Source organism: Aquarana catesbeiana, linkage group LG07 (genome assembly GCF_042186555.1).
Source record: "Aquarana catesbeiana isolate 2022-GZ linkage group LG07, ASM4218655v1, whole genome shotgun sequence".
NCBI lineage: Eukaryota > Metazoa > Chordata > Amphibia > Anura > Ranidae > Aquarana > Aquarana catesbeiana.
In genome coordinates, this window is record NC_133330.1 from 64,401,131 (window position 1) to 64,422,357 (window position 21,227).

Sequence of the window (21,227 nt, forward strand, 5' to 3'; positions counted from 1 at the left end):
AATAAGGCTTTTAATTGGAGAGCAGCTTCCCTTTCTTTTATTAGTTCAATTGTGTGACTTGGTAATGTAGATCCAGTGCCCGTTGGAAGCCTGCAGCCAGAATCTGAGAAACAAGGGAGATGTGAGCCTGCGGTAGAATGTTTTTTTTTTTTTTTTTTTTTAAGCACATTTACATTTGCAAACTATTAAATGAGCCTATTAAAAAAAAAAAAACACACATTTTAAGTTGTACATATTAAAAAAATATTTAATTTAGTAAAAACAAGCTTTCCAAAAATCGACAAATACTCCTATGAGAAGTCTGATAAATAAACACAACACAGCAGCAAATACAAAGGTTCAACATTGATAATTTAACAGTACATTCTATACATATAATTTAAACAAATATCCACAAACATCTCTAAGGTATATGCCAAACAACTGGACAGCTGCTGGTTCCATCATCTTAAACATCAGGCATCAAGCCAGTCTCCAGTTCTCTTTGTTTTTGAAGCAAACCCTGACATAAGAGAAGAGAAATACAAGAATATATTAAAAAAAGTATATAGTTCAATAACTGATGAATTGCCTAGAAGTAATCTTGATGTGACTCTTTTTTCCAGTTCTAGATTTTATATTTAATATAGATTTGTGAAACTGCACTTGTGGAAAATATAAAAAAAATAAATAAATATGAAAAAAGCTGCTTACGCAATAAAATACTAAAATGACAAAAAAGAGCAGCACTAATCCAAATTTGCCTCAATTGTTGCAAGTGACCCAAAATTAAACATACATAAGTGAATAATACATCAATAATATAAGCGATCATAAAACAAAACATAAACCTAATAATCCTCAAGTAATAGAAGTCCATGCAAAAATCAAAAGCCCAGAAATGTGTTGCTATGACAATAAAATCCAATGGTGTTCTTCATTCCCACTCCAAATCAACACTGTGGAGGCTTACCAAAAAGGGCCGGCTGTTTTGAACATCCAGGGCTTACATCCACTTTGACAACCAGCATCATCTGATCAGGTATGTATATAAGAGGAAGAAAGGAAAAGCCAAATGTCCCCAGTAGTGTAAATCCAAAATTATACTCCATTAGGAATATTAAAAACACTCACATGTTCATCAACACACAACAAGTCCCTGAAGTGCGGTTTTCTTTTGTTTTTACCATTTTTATTAAAGTATAATTGCAGATTTATACTATTGGGAAGATTTAGCTCCTCCTTTCTTCCTCATTTCATATACATACTTGATCAGATGAGACCGTCAATAAGGTTGATTTTCAGAACATCAGGTGCATTCTGACAACTCTATTGCAGGGGGTCATGGCTCTCTGGTAAGATTCCAGTTTACTCACTGTGGTAATGAAGAGCCCACTTGACTCACAGTTGCACAGAAAACCATGAAAAATAGAAATTGTACAGTACAGTGCAGTACTAAGGGTAACAGATCTTACCGACAAGTCAAAAATCCTATTCTTTTTCCAAAAACACCTAGGAAGACATAAGCTGCCTAGAATGGATACTGATGTGTGAAAACAGTGGCCTGCCTATAGCACCTTCCTGCATAAGGCGCTTTTAGGTAAAAACATGGTTTTGAAAGAAATGATTAAGCCCAGGAAGATCATGTGGGAACCAAGCAGTCTTCCTCAGCTGCCACATTATGACTTGATTGGTGTGTATAATGAGACAGGTTACATTTTCCTTGAGAAGCATAGGCACTTTTAAAATAAAAGCAAGAGCTATAGTTTCAGTGCATCTTGGTAGATTAAAATCACCATTTGTAAACTCACATACCCTCTGCCTCCTGCAGGCATATAAAAAAAAATAAACACAGTGCACTTCAGAGTAGCGCAAATATGTATGGCACTGAATATTTTTTTTCTGCACCCTTTCCTCCTCTAGGTGGTGCATTAACATATATTTGTTTGTACAGGAAATATAAAGAGTCATCTTAAAAGCCTGGTTACTTTGTGTAGTTAAAAAAGTGGGTATATATATGTATATATGTGTGTATATATAATATATATATATATTTTACACACACTTATATTTTCGGATTGCCTTACTTGGTCAATACATATGCAGGCTCTGTACAGTAGATTCCTAGCCAGGAAACAGTCAGTGGCTGGCTACCCTATTTGGTGTATCTGAACCCACATTCGGTTCAGATACAGACATTGGTCCTTCAGGTGGCTTCAGGGCTGCAAACAGTCCCCAGTTTTAACCCCTCATTTGGGATTGGTTTTGGACGTACCAAATGTATCTGCATGTGTTCCTCAATGGCAGAGAATGAAAAGAGGCTTTTCTCTCTTTTTTATGTTCATGCATTTGGTGCTGCTTACTACAAAACGTGTGTGCTGAGTAGAAGTGGGGTTAACTTGGGGCTGGTTTACCCTTTTTTGCTGTTTGTCAGTGAACCATCCTCCCTGTAGACAGCAGTATAACCTGACTACTTAAAGTATCCCTCAAGACTTCCAAGAACTGGCTTTTACAGCAAGTATAAAGTTTGTTACATATATGTATTTTATTATTTTTTTTTTTTTTACCTTAACCACTTTCCGTCCACACTATAGCCCAAAGACAACTACATCACATGCTTCCAATGCTGGGAGGGCATCAATAGACGTCCTCCTGTGATGGCCAGCATCCTTTCGGACTCGGCTGATCACCAAACCGGAGAAAAAGCCAATCAGAGCGGCCCTTTAACACGTGATCCAGCTGTCGGTCAATGACATCTGATCAAGGAAGTAAACAGAAGTGAGTTATTGGCCTTTTTTTTCCTTCTCACGATCAGCATGAGAATAGGAGAAAGCTGGTAACCGGCTTCTGTTACAGGGACATTGTTCCCAATCTGTGCCCGCCAGTGCTGCTAATCAGTGTCAGCTATCAGTGCTGACAATCAGTGCCAAATTACCCATTTGCAAAATTTTATAACAAACTATGAAATTTTTTTCTTTAATATCTTGCCTTTTTTTGTTTCTTTAGCAACAAATAAAAAACCCAGTGGCGGTTAAAAAATGATAAAAATTTAGTTTGGGTACAGTGTTGCATGACCGCGCAATTATTCAAAGAGCGCTGAAAGCTTAAAATTGGCCTGGGCTGGAAGGGGGTACAAGTGCCCAGCAAGCAAGTGATTAACACTTCCGATACATTAGCACCCACTTTACCTTTGAAGTAGTGGGCCTTAAAGTAGAACTATAGGCAAAACTCGCCCCCCCCCCCCCTATTTTGGATAGAGCAAGAGGGGAAATATCAGATTGTTTTTGTCCCTTTTGCTGAGATTTCCCTTCACTTCCTGTCCCATAGCCAAACAGGAAGTGAGAAGAAATCCCTGCAAGTTAAGGGAATTTCTTGAGCCCCCCCCCCAGGTCACGAGAACTAGTGTGCTCATTGGAAGATTTCCCCTACTTTTCTGGGAACAACCCAATATTTGCCATTTTCTTTTACTTTGAATGATAACGGTAAACAGGACAGATAGGGAGATTCATCCTCTCTAACAGGGGACAGAAAAAAACTGACAGGTGTTCTAATCCCTCTCCACTCCATCTAAAATGTTTAAAAAGGTTTTGATTTTAGTTATACTTTAAGTGCTTTTAATAGTTTCCAACATGTCTAATAAAGGCAAAGTCAACATGAAATTAAGATACTATATGTGAAATTGTATATCTGTCAGCACGAGTATTTTTAAACATTTTGTGTAACAAGGTTAAAAAGGGACAAACCTTCCTTAGTTCAGACAGCCCTCTCAGTATTGCTTGCTGTCGATCTTTGTTTCTGACAACATTTGGATTCAGCAATGGGTCCCTTGCATGGTCAGAGCTGAATATTTGTCGGGATTCTTGGTCACCAGCTAAGATAGGAAAAAACTATTAAACTTTCAGAACAAATACTATCATCATGCATTTAGTTATCTGATTTGTGTAAACTGTTATTGCAAGCAAGCACTTTCTTGTTATTGTTTTGACCCAGTTCATGTGTTGAGCATTGCAGTTAGAGGAAGGTGCTTATCTGGGGTTGTACATCTACACAGCATCAACAGTCCATCAAGCCATGCTCTGCTGCTTTTGTTGACAGCTGTCTGTGGACCTTTGTTAATATTATAATGAACAGGAATTCCTGTACAACAAAGTGGAAGAGAGGGGCGTCAAGCTGCGGCCCTCCAGCCATTGCGGAACTACAAGTCCCATGAGGCACTGCAAGGCTGGCAGTTACAAGCATGACTCCCAAAGGCAGAGGTATGATGGGAATTGTAGGTAAGCAACTGCCGGAGGGCAACAGTTTGATATCCCGTCCTACAGGAACTCTTATTATGCAAATATAGAGGCACTGAGGTAGTTAGTTGAGGTGTATGAATATGAAGATTATAGAAATTCACATCCATAGAAAGACAACAGTTTAAAAAATATGGTCAGGGAATTCCTGTGAGACATCTGGTGTGCAGATATGCACATTGTATTTTCCACAAAATGGTGACCAGGCATGCACTTGCGGACAAGAATGCACAATTCCCATTGGTGCCAGAGGGGCTATTTAAAGGATGCTCATGCTCTGTGCTGACTGGTCTTCAGCTTTTCCTGTATCCTGCTTGTACCCTGTGCCTGACCATCGTTGCTGACTTAGCATGCTATTGACCTGATCTTGGATCCAAATTGCTCTTCTGCCTATCTGTTCCTGACCTTGGTGCTGGTGTTGACTATGCTTCTGTCTATGCCCCTGTACTGCATTGCCTGCCATTTGCTGACCTTGTCTAGACCTCTGACTTTGCTTGTGTCTCTGAATAGGCTCTACATCATCTTTGAGTGCTTGCTTAAGGCTGTCACCTATATCAGCCTCAACCATCACAGTGTGTTCCTGTCTTCAGTCATCTGAAAGCTGTGACTAGCCTCCTGCTCCGGACCTGCGGTGTATGCGGAGTGCTCCTTTAACCTCAGCTGGCTCATCCTGTATGGTTGCAGTTCTTGACCTGCTGTCCCGCCAAACTATTCCAGCTTGCATATCCTACTGCAAGTTCTACCAGCAACACCTGCCAGCACTCGAGTTCCTCCTGTCCCTCGGCACCATCTGTTCCACCTTCAGTGTGGCCTGGGCTGGGGATACAAGAGAGGCCAACCTTGTCATCTCAGTCTCCTATCAGGTATGTGACAAACATTTACAAAGAAAGCTATAGGTTGACTGTTGAGAGTAGCACAAGGGCCAAGTTTGTTAGCCTAGGAGCACTAGGGCTGTTGGTTGGAATTTGAACCTGCCTGGAGTTTGCATGTTCTCCCTGTGCCTGCATGGGTTTCCTCCAGGTACTTCAGTTTCTGCAGTTTGCTGGTAGCTCCTATCTAAATTGGCCATAGTATGCGAGATGTAGACCTTCGACTGTAAACTCCTTGAGGGAGGCCGATATGAATGTGCAAAATTATATATACATATACAACTTTTCTTTCACTCATGGTTAGTGTTTGGCTAAAGCCATTTATGATCAATCAACTGTGTTTACTCTTTTTAAATCATAATCACAACAGAAAATACCCAAATGACCCTGATCAAAAGTTTACATACCCCAGTTCTTAATACTGTGTATTGCCCCCTTTAACATCAATGAGAGATTGAAGTCTTTTGTGGTATCTGTGGATGAGGCTCTTTATCTTCTCAGATGGTAAAGCTGCCCATTACTCTTTGCAAAAACCCTACAGTTCCTGTAAATTCTTGAGCTGTCTTGCATGAACTTCACGTTTAAGATCTCCCCAGAGTGGCTCAATGATATTGAGGTCAGGAGACTGAGAAGGCCACTCCAGAACCTTCACTTTATTCTGCTGTAACCAATGACAGGTCGACTTGGCTTTGTGTTTTGGATCATTGGCATGTTGGAATGTCCAAGTACATCCCATGTGCAGCTTCCCGGCTGATGAATGAAATGTTCCTCCAGTATTTTTTGATAACATACTGCATTCATATTGCCATCAATTTTGACCAAATTTCCTGTGCCTTTGTAGCTCACACATCCCCAAAACATCAGCGAGTCACCTCTGTTTCACAGTAGGAATGGTGTACCTTTCATCATAGGCCTTGTTGACTCTTCTCCAAATGTAGCGTTTATGGTTATGGCCAAAAAGCAAAATTTTGGTCTCATCACTCCAAATGTCTTTGTGCCAGAATGTTTGAGGCTTGTCTCTGTGCTATTTGGGGTATTGTAAGAGAGATACTGTGTGGCATTTGCATAGTAATGGCTTTTTTCTGACGACTCGACCATGCAGCCCATCTTTCTTCAAGTCCTTCCTTATTGTGCATGAAACAGCCACACCACATGTTTTCAGAGAGTCCTGTATTTCACCTAAAGTTATTTTTGGGTTTTTCTTTGCATCCCGGACAATTTTTCTGGCAGTTGTGGCTGAAATTTGAGTTGGTCTACCTGACTGTGGTTTGGTTTCAACAGAACCCCTCATTTTCCACTTCTTGATTAGAGTTTGAACACTGCTGATTGGCATTCTCAATTCCTTGGATATCTTTTTATATCCCTTTCCTGTTTTATACAGTTTAACTACCTTTTCCCACAGATCCTTTGATAATTCTTTTGCTTTCCCCATGAGTCAGAATCCAGAAACGTCAGTGCAGCACTGGATGCAAGGGTCTGTCAGGAGTCCAGAAACTCACTGACCCTTTTATACACTACGGATTCGCCGCGAGATCACTTTTATCGGTGGCGGGAGAGGGCCCCCCCTCCCGCCGCGATCCGGTGCCCTCCGCCGCTTACCGGAGCCGTCTGTAGCGGCGGAGGCGATCGCGTCCTCCTCTGTGGTGTGCCTGGAGTTGAGTGAGGCTAAGATGGCGCCCACTCGTCTCCATGACACTGCTGGTGAAAACGTCACTTCCGTCCACGCCTCTTAAAAAGGCACATTTTTTTTCAGTGTCATTTTTTTAAATGACTTTTTTTTTTTTTTTTTTTTTTTTTATTGCATTTTAGTGTAAATATGAGATCGGAGGTCTTTTTGACCCCAGATCTAATATTTAAGAGGACCTGTCATGCTTTTTTTCTATTACAAGGGATGTTTACATTCCTTGTAATAGGAATAAAAGTGACACTTTATTTTATTTATTTTTACACTGTTTAAAAAAAAAAAAAAAAAAAAAAAAAAAAGTAAAATAAATAGTAATAAATTTTTTTTTTTTTTTTTAAAAACCTCCCGTCCCGACGAGCTCACGCGCAGAAGCGAACGCATACGCGAGTAGCGCCCACATATGAAAACGGTGGTCAAACCACACATGTGAGGTATCGCTGCAACCGGTAGAGCGAGAGCAATAATTCTAGCCCTAGACCTCCTCTGTACCGCAAAATATGCAACCTCTAGAATTTTTTAAACATCGCCAATGGAGATTTTTGAGGGTAAAAGTTTGACGCCATTCCACGAGCGGGCGCAATTTTAAAGCGTGACATGTTGGGTATCAATTTACTTGGCGTAACATTATATTTCACAATATAAAAAAAAATTGGGCTAACTTTACTGTTGTCTTATTTTTTTGTATTCAAAAATTTTTTCCCAAAAAAGTGCGCTTTTAAGACCGCTGCGCAAATACGGTGCAAAAAAAAGTATTGCAACGACTGCCATTTTATTCTCTAGGGTGCTAAGAAGAAAAACCATATATAATGTTTGGGGGTTCTAAGTAATTTTCTAGGAAAAAAAGCTGTTTTAAACATGTAAACACCTAAAATCCAAAACAAGGCTAGTTCCTAAGTGGTTAAAGGATAAGTTAACTTATGGAGCATATTACGTATTAAACCTGGGGTATGCCGCCATAGCCATGTCATTCATTCACAGCAACCTGTGAATGCAAAAACTACAAGTCCAGTCTTCCACTGCGGCAGATGGCTTGTAGAGCACTGATGAACACCCTCGTAGTCCATTGACACTTCCTCCAGCTTTTAAACAGCCATTACAAAAGGTATGGGCAGAAAAGCTTGGGGATGGTGTCTGTAAGAGCCTGACAACTTATCCTTTAAATGCTTGCCCTGGTCCCAATGGCAACTATGCAGATCAGCCCTTCTCCAATCTACCTCGATCCTGCTGGACTGGACATCAGGGGCTAGCTTGGAAGTGTCCTTCAAGCACTAGATTCTATGTTGGACACTTTCCAGACTTTGTTCTGGTCACAAGTTAGCCCCAGAGAGCTTTCCAGGCCCAGAACCATTGCCTCAAAGCTTGCCTGCCTCTGACAACTAATTCTGTGAGTAGGCCAAATGGGCAAAGCACCGATGAGCTACCTCTGTTTGGACTGATGGGCACCTTTAAATTTCTCCGTCAGTCACTACTATGGAAGGGTTTAATGATGGACAGGGTACTGAGATACGCTGGGTAGGGGAATGTGCGCACACTTTCTATTCAGCCGCAAGAAAGCATTTCCCCGTTGCCGCTTCTGATCTACAAAGAGCGATATGAAACTTCAATTTCTGGTCCGTTCCTGCTGCCTGCCTACAGTGATCTTGGTCACCTTTGGCCATCCGACTATCGCCAACTGCCTGGGGTTTGCAAGTACCTCAAGCCTTGCCTCCTACCCTCAGCTTAATTGCCTCCCTGCCATGTGATCGAAATAAGAGGGGACAATCCTGCTGCAACAAGTGACCCCAGAATCACTCTAATTGTTCTGGGGACGTTTGCTCTGTCACCTTCAAGGGTATTAATATCTGCAAGCTGGATTCCCGTTACCCTATGGGGTAATGGCCCACATTGACTTCGGAGTCTTCCTTGGCATCGCCAGGAGGCCGAGCCCCCCTTATCAACTGCTTATATTGCTGCACTTCATGGACTGCACGCAGTACAAAATCAGCATAGCTCTGATGTAGTGGATCCTACAGCTTCCTAGTCCTCGTTTACTTTTCCCTTAGTCTGGGGTTTTCCTTCAGCTCTAGGCAGTCTAAACTGTTCAACCATGAGGAAAAAGTAAATTCCTGACCTGGTGGGTCAATTATCAGGGATTGGGAAGTTTGTTCTTCCTGTTTTCTGGAATGTGTTGTCAGAAAGCTACATTCACACTGGCAGCCAAGGCTGACAGTTTAGCAGCTTCTAAACACTTCTGCACTCTGTGCTATAGCCACATGCAAATCTTGCCAGATTAGGTGCAGCTAGAAACTCAGCAGAAACACTGTCCCTGGGCACGCTGTCTGCATCCAGGGTTGGCCAGAGGCTCGATTGATGGAATAGAGACCGCCTTGGCCATTGACAATGCAGAGCAAGGTCTCCATTGCTTACGATTGAGTCTGTAGTAACAGCTTTTTGGCAGGGTATCTCAGGCGGGTTCAGATTCCTGTCAAAAAAAAAAAAAAAAGCCTAAGCTCATCCCTAGTGATGCTCAACTTGAAAATTACAGAGGGTGTCAGGTGCAGCCCCCAGCACTTCCCGAGATCCACACAATAGCAGTGCTTTTCACATTTTAGTGCTCCTCCAATTGTTGGAGCAAATCTCAATTCAAACTGATGAAGTTGCAGTAAAATCCTTTCCAACATTCGTATCAGTGAGTGCAAAAATAACCCCCAGCATGCCCGCGACCAGTGGGTCAGGGGGGCCCTTCATGGTTTCTTGCACCAGGGCCCTGAAGGTTGTAGTAATGCCTCTGCAAACTGGATATTCACAGACACTGGGACATCCCCAGGAAATTAATTCAAGGGGTGGGCAATAACAAGGCACACAGAACAATGCCAACGGGCCCAACAAACAAACATGGAGTGCCAACTGAGTGCTTTGCAGCCAAAGACTGGATAGCCACCTGGTAAAACCTGAAGGTATAAAACTAAAGACCAGGCGGCCTTAAAAAGCTGAGTAGGGCAATGTCAAGTGCATTAGGGTTACATTGTAAGTAGGTCTTTGTTTTGCAATTAACATATCTTGCTGAGAGAGCCTACAGAGACTGGGTGACGCCAACGATTGTGGCACGACTCTAAACTTTGTAGTCTACAGCTGATACAGAACACAATGGAATGTGTATGGTATGGAAAGTGCCACAAGATGGCGCTTAGTGCGCGAAGTTCACATAATAGGCTCATATCCCAGTATTCAGGGATTTTTATATAGATTCTTTTTTTTTTTTCCTCAGGAGGAAAATGCCACCAACCTCCTAGGTCACCATCAAAAAGCTGAAACATGATGGTTAGGGGCAGGCCAACTTTTTTTTTTTTTTTTTTTCCCTACCTCCACAAGGCAGCTGCATCAAACCTAAGAATGATTAGCTTATGTCCCTCATTGGATGCTAAACAAATCCTGTCATTCCAAACACCATACAATTAGAAAATTACTTGTTCTTTCTGGCATTCATTTTTAGCCAAAAAAATGCAATCTTACCAGTCCGCTTGTACTGGGGGTCATGTGTTGATGGTCTTGACATTGGAGCATCAGGGTCCAGATAGTAGATCTCCTTTGTCCTAACATATGGTACAAATTGTGAGGAAGGTGGTCTATCTGCTTCTTGTTTGTCCAGTTCTGGAGACCTATTATTTTGGGGAGAAATGGGATTCCCACTGTAAACTATAGGGACAGGAGTTTTGTTTGGTCTCCGCTGAGTTTGCTGTAATCGATTTTTCACTGCAGGAACTGGAGGAGAGTCAGATCTAGATGCAAAAAAAAAATTTTCCCCTCAACTCATCTATAAATGTACACCTATAATGCTAGTAACACATACTGTAACTGAACATCTGCTCTAAAGACTTGTTTATGTTGTTTTTTCACCACACCACAGCGCATGTATAGTGTGAGCAGGGCACATTGAAAACAATTGTATTTTTCTATGTGCCCTGTCCAGACCATACACATGCGGTGCTTTGCAGAAAAGAGCAGTTCAGTGGACATGGTGTGAACAAGCCCTAATGCTACATGCTGGTCTTCACCTGGACACAGGCTTTAAGGGATAAGTGGTTCTGCATGCCCAGTGCTTTGGGCTCTAAAACTTGTAGGCTAAATTACTCCACAAAAACTTGTTAGCTCACCTTCTATGAAGAAGAGCGCACAGAAAATGCTACAAGAACTGTTTTACCATCATCTTGGGAACATCTAAGCTTACATGCCTGAGGGTCATGCACAGGTACAGTAATTGCTTCACTGCACAGTAAAAGCCCCATGAAATGCCTATTGTCCAGAATCACAGCCAAGAACATTAGGGATGAAACAATATGAAAATTATTGGCCGAAAATAGGGTTATCTGCCTTTCGCCGATAGAAAAAAAAAAAAAGTGCCAATAATGGCCGCCGAAAATTACCATCTGAAAATGTGCCGCTATTTGCCAAAAATAAAATTCATATTCATTTAAAATATTAAAATAAAAAGTTGGATACAATACAATTATATATGGAAAAAAAAAAAGTGAATTAATTTCGGTGCACCACAAAAGAACATTGTTTTGTCTAAGAAATACACACTATGTACACACTGACAAACAAGCAATATGCCATAGCAAAAACTGAGTTCACAATTTATCAACTGTTGATTCCCTCTAAAAGATGCTATAAGTTTTTATTGTAGGGAAGTGCTTGAAGCTGAATTCTAGATTCTTCCACCCCCCCCCCCCCCCCCCAAAGCATCCAGCTTGGTTACATCTAGTTTGTCAAATCTCACATTTGGAGGGCCATTTGGGGTGCAAAAATAAAATGTTACATTTTAAAAGTAAAGAGGCCATTCATAGCGTAATAACGTACAGACTGATGATTAACTCCCATTCCTGCCTTTGCTCACAGCGCGGCCAGCTGTGTGCAAGTTACTGGCGGAGGCGCTTGGTATTAGAGCCGGAGACCACAATGATTTTTGCTGGATGCTTTATTATTACATGTACAATGTGAGTATATAGAATCTTTATTAATAAATCAGTGTATACGACAAACACGCCACGTATGGCCTCTTTCTTTATATAGACATTCTGGAGATTTTATTTGGACATTTATTTATACATCTGATGGCAGATCATTAACTGAAGAGGTGGATTACCACCTTATATCTCTCAAGCATGATTGCAATTCTTGATTTATGTACACTATGTTACTCAACTAACACGGGACTTTCTTTGGACACCTTTGGAGGATTGATTTATATTGTGTTTCTTTGAATGTTTATCAGAGCAAAAAAGCTTTTGACTTCTATAGTACTATATTCTAACTGGAATTTTTATTCTTGGTTAAGAAATTCATCGTTGTAGTCTGTGCTACATACAGTCAGCGCTAGTCTCAGCACTTCCATCATTAAGAGAATTTTTTTTCTGTAAATAAGGGGTGTTCTCTGATTGGGAAAGGTAGAGAGAAGGGATGGATGTCATAAAATTGTATTTACTTTTTTACTGTCTATTTTGCAGTAGTAATGAAGGCTTAAAACCTTCACTTCCTGTTTAGGTAAAGTAACAGGAAGTAAGAGGAAAGCTCCCCAAAGTTAGAGGAATGTTAGGTAGTGGTCACCAGGAAATTTGTCAACATTGCAAACTATTACCCTTTTGTTGCCACCAATGTTAAAGGCTTACATCGGTGGCTTTTACATACTGCAGCCTCAGTAAATTTGTGTGTATATCACAAGCCAACTGTCAGCTTTGTAGTAAAAGCTGCCCAACCACTTCCACAGGCACTGGAACAGAAGCGCCATACCCCCATCCACCTTATATCCTGGGTACCCCTGCCCCACCTGCGGGCCCAGGACTGGCATGGCAGGTGGCGCTGGGAATAGCTGGAGGGAACTTCATGAACATCCGTTCACTGATCCTCCCCTCCAGGTAATGAACCAGGAAGAAACATGTGTTACCCCACTTCCTGGTTCAGAGACGTCACTTTGCAGGAGCGCTGGGCGGGGTGGTTTGTGCTCCACTAGCTTCAGTGAAGTTCACAGAAGATATCATGGGTCTAATACCCCTGATGTCTCACTAGGGAGAACCTATCACACTACTGGTCCCCCATGTGAAAACAATAAAATTAAGTGAAAAAACAAACTTAAAAAATAAATAAAAATTAGGCTGTTGTATAAATGGTTTATTTTTTAACACCCTACGTACAAAAAGACCCATTTCACACCGAGCCATGGCTGCGTTAGGGCCACTTGTTTTAAGAAGGGGTTAAAAACGCCATATTGTGGTGCTTCCGAAGCACTGCCCATTCATTGCAATGGGCAGGGGCATTTTGGGAGCACTGTATACAGCACTCCCAAACCGCCCCAAAGATGCTCCCTGCAGGACTTTTTCTAACGTCCCCCAAACGCACCGCCCCAGTGTGAAAGCACTCGGGCTTTTACATTCGGGCGGCATGGGAGGCAGTTTACAGGCACCATTTCTAGCGCTAAAACACCTAAAAAATGCCTCAATGTGAAAGGGGTCCAAGGACGACTGCGCTACAGGTTTTACATCGCACTGCACTTGAGAGAAATAATCCTAGGGCCATTATTCACAATTAACTAATAGGATGACTTGTAAGGGCTTTTAAAGTGTTGCCTATGGATACTTTTGGGTACCGAAGCTTCTTGCCATTGTACAGGCATAAAAAATTGTAATGCTTGACATACTGGATATCTCGGTGCAACCTCATCGTTTGTATTTTACTTAAAAATGTGTACAGTATTGTATTTGTGTGAATAAAATTTACTTTAGTGTATTTGCTTAACATATGCATTTGATAAACCATTGGAAGCATTTCATTCTCCAGAGTCTCTGCTTTCAGAAAATGTATGCGTCAGGCCTAAAATGTGATTTTTATCATGTGTGCAAAGAAAAAAAAAAAAAAAATATATGGCTCCGGCAGTGAATAGTTGCACTTACCTTTTGAAATATGGGTCAGCTTTCTGAACTTTTTCCTCCTGCAATAAAAGAAGACTTCAGATAAGAGCTGTTAATCTTGCAATATTTGTATATAGCACTTTCTGTGCTGAAATGCTTAAAAAAAAAAAATCCTTAGCTAATTTAGGCTTATACATATATGTTTGGGTTACAACAGTGAAAAGTGTTAAGGCTCACTTACACCAGCTTGAAAGCTAAAATTTAGCAGACTGGTGTATATTGTGTCAGGGTGGTATGATGCATTGCTACAATACACTGAATTGTTTAATTTAAAACAAAAAAAAAAAATAACTTTAACATAATTGTGAAAATAAATTGTGTAATAAAGTCTATGTTCCACTGTGCAACAAGGCACAACACACACACTACTGCGCAAAAGTTTTAGGCAGGTGTGAAGAAATGCTGTAAAGTAAGAATGCTTTCAAAAACTATATATTTTGTTTATTTTTATCAAAATTTACAAAATGCTAAGTGAATGAATACAAGAAAGATCTAAATCAAATCGATATTTGATGTGACTACCTGTTGGCTTAAAACCAGCATCAATTTTGACACTTGCACAAAATCATGGATTTTGTAGGATTAGAGGGTCAGGTGTATGATTAGCCAATTATACCATACAGGTGCCAAGGATAATCAATTTCATAGACTGTTTCCTTGGTCGGCCAAGGAAAAAATGCAGCAGATGAAATGTCGTTGCACATCGGAAAATGTCCAGCAGTGCCATCAGCATAGAACTGGAGGAAACCAGTGGGACCCAGGTACACCCATCTACTAGGAAGAAAACGTGGGTCTGGGAGCTAGAACCGGACTTGGAGTAATGAAAGAAACATTTGATGTAGGATAGGAAGGTGGAAACCTTCTCCATTAAACTTTAGATTTGTGTGCCTGGCCTTAAACAGAGCAAAGCAAAATAAATAAATAAATAAATAAATAATGCAATTGCAGTTCTTTAAGGTGAGATAAGTTGCCAACCACAGGAGTATACTATATCTTGAAAAAAAATCCTCTGCAAAAAGAGATTAGGAACTATTTAGGGGCAAGAAAATGTATTAAAATGATTCTAAAAAGGTAAACATAAAAAAAAGGAAGCAAACTTTGTTATACTTATCTGCTCTGTGCAACTTCTTTTTGGGTCCCCTGCCAGAGGCCCTAACAACTCCTGCCGATTGCCCCCAATAGCAAGCCTCTTGCTATGGGGGCACTTAAGCAGGTTCACTCCCCTCATTAGCTCACTGGCTGTGCTTGATAGCAGCAGGAGACAATGTCTACCACTGCTGTGTGAGCCAATGAGGAGAGAGAGACCCAGGAGACCCGCTGCACTCATGCACATTGCTGGATTGAGATGGGGCTCAGGTAAGTATAAAGGGGGGCCTGCACCAAGAAGGCTTTTTTGCCTTCATACATAGCATGCATGAAGATTAAAAACCTTCTGCCTTTAGAACCACTTTAAATAATTGAATAAGGGACAATAATGAAACACCTTGGTTAAAAGTTTTGGCCTATGAAAACAGAGTCCAGACACCATGTTAGGGGAAGGAATTGTAGAATCCTCTAATTTTAAAGTGGCACTAACAGCCTTAATTAGAAAGGATACCATTTCCTTTTTAGGCTGCTTAGGCGAGACATGAGAGTATTTTAAGCTCTTAAGATCAGGGGGAGCAACACATTGCCATCATTAATCTTAAGAAAACACCTCTGTTATGAGGCAAAAGGAATGGGCACCTGAAAATGAAGGGGGGTTAGGTGGCAGCAAAAGCAGACAGCAAAGGCAGGTTCTGACTGGGAATTGTAAGAAGTTCTGAAGGCCCAATCTTTTTCTGCACCAAACTCAGTATACTCCTTTAAGGCTAACTGGAAAGACTTTTGGCATGCCGACTAGGTCTTAATCTACCAGTAGCTGTTGATGGTAAAAACAAAACAAAAAAAAAACCTGCACTCATTGGCTAATTGGGGACATGTCCAGGATCTCCTAAACCCTGCCTGAATCTAATAGTAGCTGTTGATAGTTGAAATCCTTGTTGCTTTCGGGTTCATTCATTGCAGAGGAGATCAGGGAGTGTTCTCTTCCACATGACATCCTGAAGCAGTTTAGCCTGGTCCTGGGCTCCCCAGAGGTATGGGGAGAACCGGAGAGCCTCCAAGGGTGGCACTGGCAGGGAAGAGGGCAGGCTGTTCAATATAATGTAAAAGTGAGCACTTTTACATCAGCTTTGTTGACAGAAAGACACCCAATCACCTCCACATGCACCAGAACACATGGTATCGCTGGATAGGGCAGGCATCTGTTCTCTCAACACCGCTCCCCTACCCAGTGACTAAACCAGGAAGCGACGCATATTACTTCACTTTTTGATTCATTGTGGGTATTCCTTGGAAGCGATGGCTAGAGAAGGAGCTAGTAGAGCATGATCTGTGATCCAATAGCTTCAGCAGAGTGTACGGAAGACATCAAGGTTCTGATTAGACCCCTGGTGTCTCATTAAAGAGAACCTGTCACTGTAAAAATTCAATCACATAGGGAGATATTGATTCACATATGGGCCCTCTGTGTGTGTGTGTGTGTGTGTGTACACACACACGGTGCTGCCAATTCTGAAAACGATTGCACTACAGAGTGGGAAAAATAAATCTTAAACGTGACATAAAAATATTCTCCAGGCCTAGTTTGACAATTCTGTAACATGGACTTTTTGTAATTTTTTTTTTTTTTTTACACAGAATGTTCGAGATTTGTTTTCACATTACCTTTCGAAATTCAACAGCAGGTTTGATTTTGTCTGACGGGTGGGAGATTTTGGCTTCCCCTCGAGGAACAGTGGGCCTTTCTGGAGACTGGTCTTTTCTAGTACTGAGGTTATTGGAAGAGTTTTTTTCCACCAAATGATGGAGCTCCATCTGTCGCCTCACTTTACTTTCCTCCCTTTGTTTTTGTAGTCCTTTGGGGTACCTCTCAGAAGCTGGGACAAACTTTCTTTGAGGTCTGTTTCTGTTCCAGTCAGGCTTTCTTCCAGGTTCCCTGGTCTGCTTTTCGGTTCTTGCATACTGGTCATAAATGTCATTGATTGTGTTTTCTTTTGTAGATTCGCTCCTGTCTCTTTGAGACTTTACCTTGTTCCCCAGCTGTTCAGCCTTTGACTGCTGGTAGGTGAATTCTACAGGTATATCAGGAGAGGCATTCTGTTGTCTCCAGGACTGTCTATTAGAAACAGATTCAGGCTTTATCCTATTATCCAGATCATCTGTCAAGAAGAACATGCACATATGTTAAATTTTTGGAAGGATCAGATCTAAGCTCTGGGAATGCAGCCTAGCAATTCAAGTATTACCATTGCCACCATACCACAAAATAAAAAACAGGAATTTTGACTTACCTGTAAATTCCCCATCTGGGAGTACGGGACTTGTATTCATAGACCCTGGGTTATAGGCTGCTACCTTCAGATAATCAGACAGACAATGGCAAACATTTTTGCAAGGGCTGCCCCCTAAAACATACCCATGTAACCCTGCTCACTACAAGCAGTAAGAAGTGATCAAGGCACAGAGTAGACCTGTGTCTTGTACTGTACTCCAAGAGAAGAAATTTACAGGCAAGTCAAAAATTCCTATTACCTTAATCTTACAGTACAGGACTTGTATTCATAGACTATGGAACGTACTTAAAAACTGCGAGGCGTGCAACATCATAGCAACATTGAACTGCCAACACGACCACAAGAAACACAAGGGTTTAAATAACTCGAACAAAATACTTATACAACAGCTTGAAATACCAGTTCTGTGAAGGAATTACTTTCCCAATACCAGGGAAGAACATTTTTTAATTGGCTGGACAGAAGCATTGGATGAGCCAAAGATTTGGATTTGCTTGTTTCATCTCCTAATGATGATGGATTGAAGGGGTCTGGAGTGAAACTGGGCAAAGGGAGCTGCTTCAAAGCAGGCCACCATGAGCCAGAAGTAACGGGAGAGTGGTCATTGTGACCCATGCGGATCCGAGAGCTTGACCTTAGGGAGGCAATCTTTTACTGAGGGAGGAATAAGCTGGCTTTGGATGTGTCCAAGATTAGACCCAGGTACTCAAGATGGTATGAGGGCTGAGAGGCAGATTTGGGACGTTGATTATGCAGCCAAACAGTTGAGGGAACTGGATGGTCCTTTGGAGACAGGAAACCAAGCTCCTGGCTGAGAAGCCCTTCAGCAGAAAGTCAAGGTAACCTGTGATATGAACGCCCTGAGTTTGTAGAAAAGTCAGAAGCACATTTGTGAATGCTTGGGTTTCAGAGGACATTCCAAATGGAAGCTCCATAAACTTAACATGCTCGTCTCCCACAGTAAGAGAGCTGAGAGCGCTGGCATGATGGGAAAATGAGAATAGATCTTTGAGCCACAAGATTGTGATTGGAAAGCAGAGCCATTCTGGAGGAGTTGTGTCATAACCTGTTCTAGGGCATCCACATAAAACATTAAAGCAGAAGGTAACTGCTCAATTAAACAATGGTTCTGGAATACAGTATTGTATTGGTTGTTCATTGCCTTAGTCCAGTTAGCTGTGGTTTGGCAGACAGAAATTCCAGCAATAGCTGGTTATAGAGCTGAGCCTGCGAAAGTAGAAAGCACCTTTAAGAGCATATTGTACATTCTACCGGCAGAATCTTTGAAGGAAGAATACCTTTTATTAAGTTCAATAAGAGGTTTGTTCAAGACTTAGATGGAAGGGTCTATTACCAGAATAGATCACTGTTTTGGTGGAGACTTTTTCCACTGGATAGAGATTAGCAATTATTTTTGGAGGAGTGAAAATATTAGGGCTGCAACTAATGATTATTTTCTTAAATCGATTAGTTGACCGATTATTATTTTGATTAATCGGATAATAACCTTAAAAAAAAAAAAGGGTGGTGTATAATTTAGTTAATATGTGAAGTTTAAAAAAAAATGGCAATTTATTCTTAGATATCTATATGCAGTGGTAAATATAAAGAACCAACTACATGTTAGGGAGGAAAATCGCTAATTAAACTCTGAGAACAGACAGAAGAGATATACTGTATATAGTATTCGTTATTGAATCTGGTAAATATCATCAGAGATCACATTTTTCATGTAAAGAAAAAAAAAAATGAAGACTGTCATACATAATATATTACAGTTCTGTCTGAAAATCAGCAAAAAACAGACTCCCTTGTCATAGACAGGTGGCTTGATAAAAGCTACCTGCGCCTGCTGTCACTTTTGCTGGCCATACAAAAACAATGTCTTCCGTAAAACAAAAAAAAAAAAAACACAAAAAATTTCATTTTCAGAACGTTCGTTCGATATTCTAATAGTTAGTGGGGTCAAATCGACTTTCGTTTTCGAACACAGTGACAGAAAAATTCGAAGGAGCAGAATAGAAAACTTTTTAGTTAAAAGATTTTTCAGACAGTGTATGTGGTTTTTGTTCAAAAATTACATTTGTTTTAAAACTGAATGTTAAAGGTAAGTGAAATTTTTAAAAGACATTCTTTCATTCAGCGAATGTACAAAGTCTTTTCGTATGAATATTTTCGTCCAAAAATCGACACACGTATGGCCAGCATAAGGCTTGGTTCACACCTATGGAGTTTGCGTAGTGATCCGTTTCTGTAGTGCTTTTTGCTGTGCGTTTTGCACATGTGATTTTGCTGCGGCTTGTGTTTTGCATTTTGTTATGCTTTTTTTTTGGCCAATTTGTTGTTGGGCAGATTAAAAAATGCTAATTGCGGCAAAAACACACTACATGCTTTTCTGCAGCTTCTCAATTGAAGTCTATTGAACCAAAAAAAGCACTGTTTGGCGTTGAAAAAACTCCTTCACCCTTTCCAGCAGCTGAAAAAAAAGCATAGGATGTTTACGTGTCCCATAGGAAACCATGTTACATGAACTGTAGTTGTTTCTGCAAAAAGCACCAAAAAACGCATAGGTGTGAACCAGGCCTAAGACATTTAGTGGTAGCAGCATGCTTTTTTTGTATCACCTGTCATAATTGGGTTAAAAAAAATGTAAATTAGCCCTTTATAGTACAAAAAGATCAGATAATCGCTACTATAAAGGGTGTATGTGTGTGTGTGTGTGTGTGTGTGTGTGTGTGTATGTATATATATATATATATTTCAGGATTTATATAGCGCCGACAGTTTACGCAGCGCTTTACAACATTAGGGCAGACAATACAAGTACAATACAATTCAATAGAGGAGGAATCAGAGGGCCCTGCTCGTTAGAGCTTACAATCTAGGAGGGAGGGTCAAGTTATACAAAAGGGTAATAGCTGTGGGGGATGAGCTAATGGAGAAAATAGTGCAGTTATTAGATGGAGGCAGGATAGGCTTCTCTGAAGAGGAAAGTTTTCAGGGATCGCCTAAAAGTGGATAAATTTGGAGACAGTCTGACAGATTGGGGTAGGGAATTCCAGAGGATGGGCGAGGCTCGGGAGAAGTCCCGGAGGCGGATATGGGAGGAGGTGATGAGGGAGCTAGAGAGCAGGAGGTCTTGGGAGGAGCGGAGATGGCGATTAGGTTGGTATTTGAGACTAGGTTAGTGATGTAGCTGGGGGCAGAGTTGTGGATGGCTTTGTAACTTATTGTTAGCATTTTGAATTTAATTCGTTGGGCAAGTGGCAGCCAATGAAGGGATTGGGAGAGAGGGGTAGCAGACACTGAGCGGTTTGTAAGGTGGATAAGTCTGGCAGCAGCAGTCATGATGGACTGCAGGGGGGATAGTCTGTTTAAAGGTAAGCCAATGAGGAGTGAGTTGCAGTAGTCAAGGCGAGAGATAACCAGGGAGTGAATCAGGAGCTTTGTGGTTTCATTGGTTAGGAAGGGACGTAGTTTAGAGATGTTGCGGAGGTTGAGGCGGCAAGCTTTGTAAAGTGATTGGATGTGGGGCTGAAAGGAGAGTTCAGAATCCAGGATAACACCTAGCACCCTGACATGTGGGGACGGGTGGATGGTTGTGCCGTTGCTCTTGACAGAGAAGTCAAGGGAAGAGGCACGTGGAGGAGGAAATATTATAAGCTCGGTTTTGGACAAGTTGAGTTTGAGGAAGTGGTGTGACATCCATACAGATATGTCGGTTAGTAAGTTAGTGATGCGGGAAGAGACTGATGGAGTGAGTTGAGGGGTGGAGAGATAGATTTGTGTGTCATCAGCATAGAAATGATATTGAAAGCCGTGAGAGGCTATCAGCTGACCCAGGGAAGAGGTGTAGATTGAAAATAAAAGAGGTCCAAGAACAGAACCTTGGGGGACCCCGACAGAGAAGGGAAGAGGAGTGGAGGAAGTAGAATTGTAAGTGACATTGAAGGTGCGTTGGGATAGGTAGGATGAGAGCCACTGAAGAGCACAGTCACGGAGACCGAGGGAGTAAAGTTTTTTGAGGAGAAGGGGGTGGTCAACTGTGTCAAAGGCAGCTGAAAGGTCCAGAAGTAGGAGTA

The 21,227-nt window shown here is 41.3% G+C and overlaps 1 protein-coding gene across 1 annotated transcript in view; it reads right to left on the reverse strand.

Moving 5' to 3' along the window:
• Nucleotides 1–219: 219 nt before the first annotated feature.
• Nucleotides 220–21,227, reverse strand: part of CCDC66 (coiled-coil domain containing 66) — a 76,178-nt gene continuing 55,170 nt past the window's right edge. Inside the window, 5 exon segments of the mRNA XM_073592265.1 lie at nt 220–502; nt 3,723–3,850; nt 10,317–10,582; nt 13,751–13,788; nt 16,517–17,010. Of these exon segments, the coding sequence (XP_073448366.1) occupies nt 449–502; nt 3,723–3,850; nt 10,317–10,582; nt 13,751–13,788; nt 16,517–17,010 (980 nt within the window). The 3' untranslated portion in view covers nt 220–448.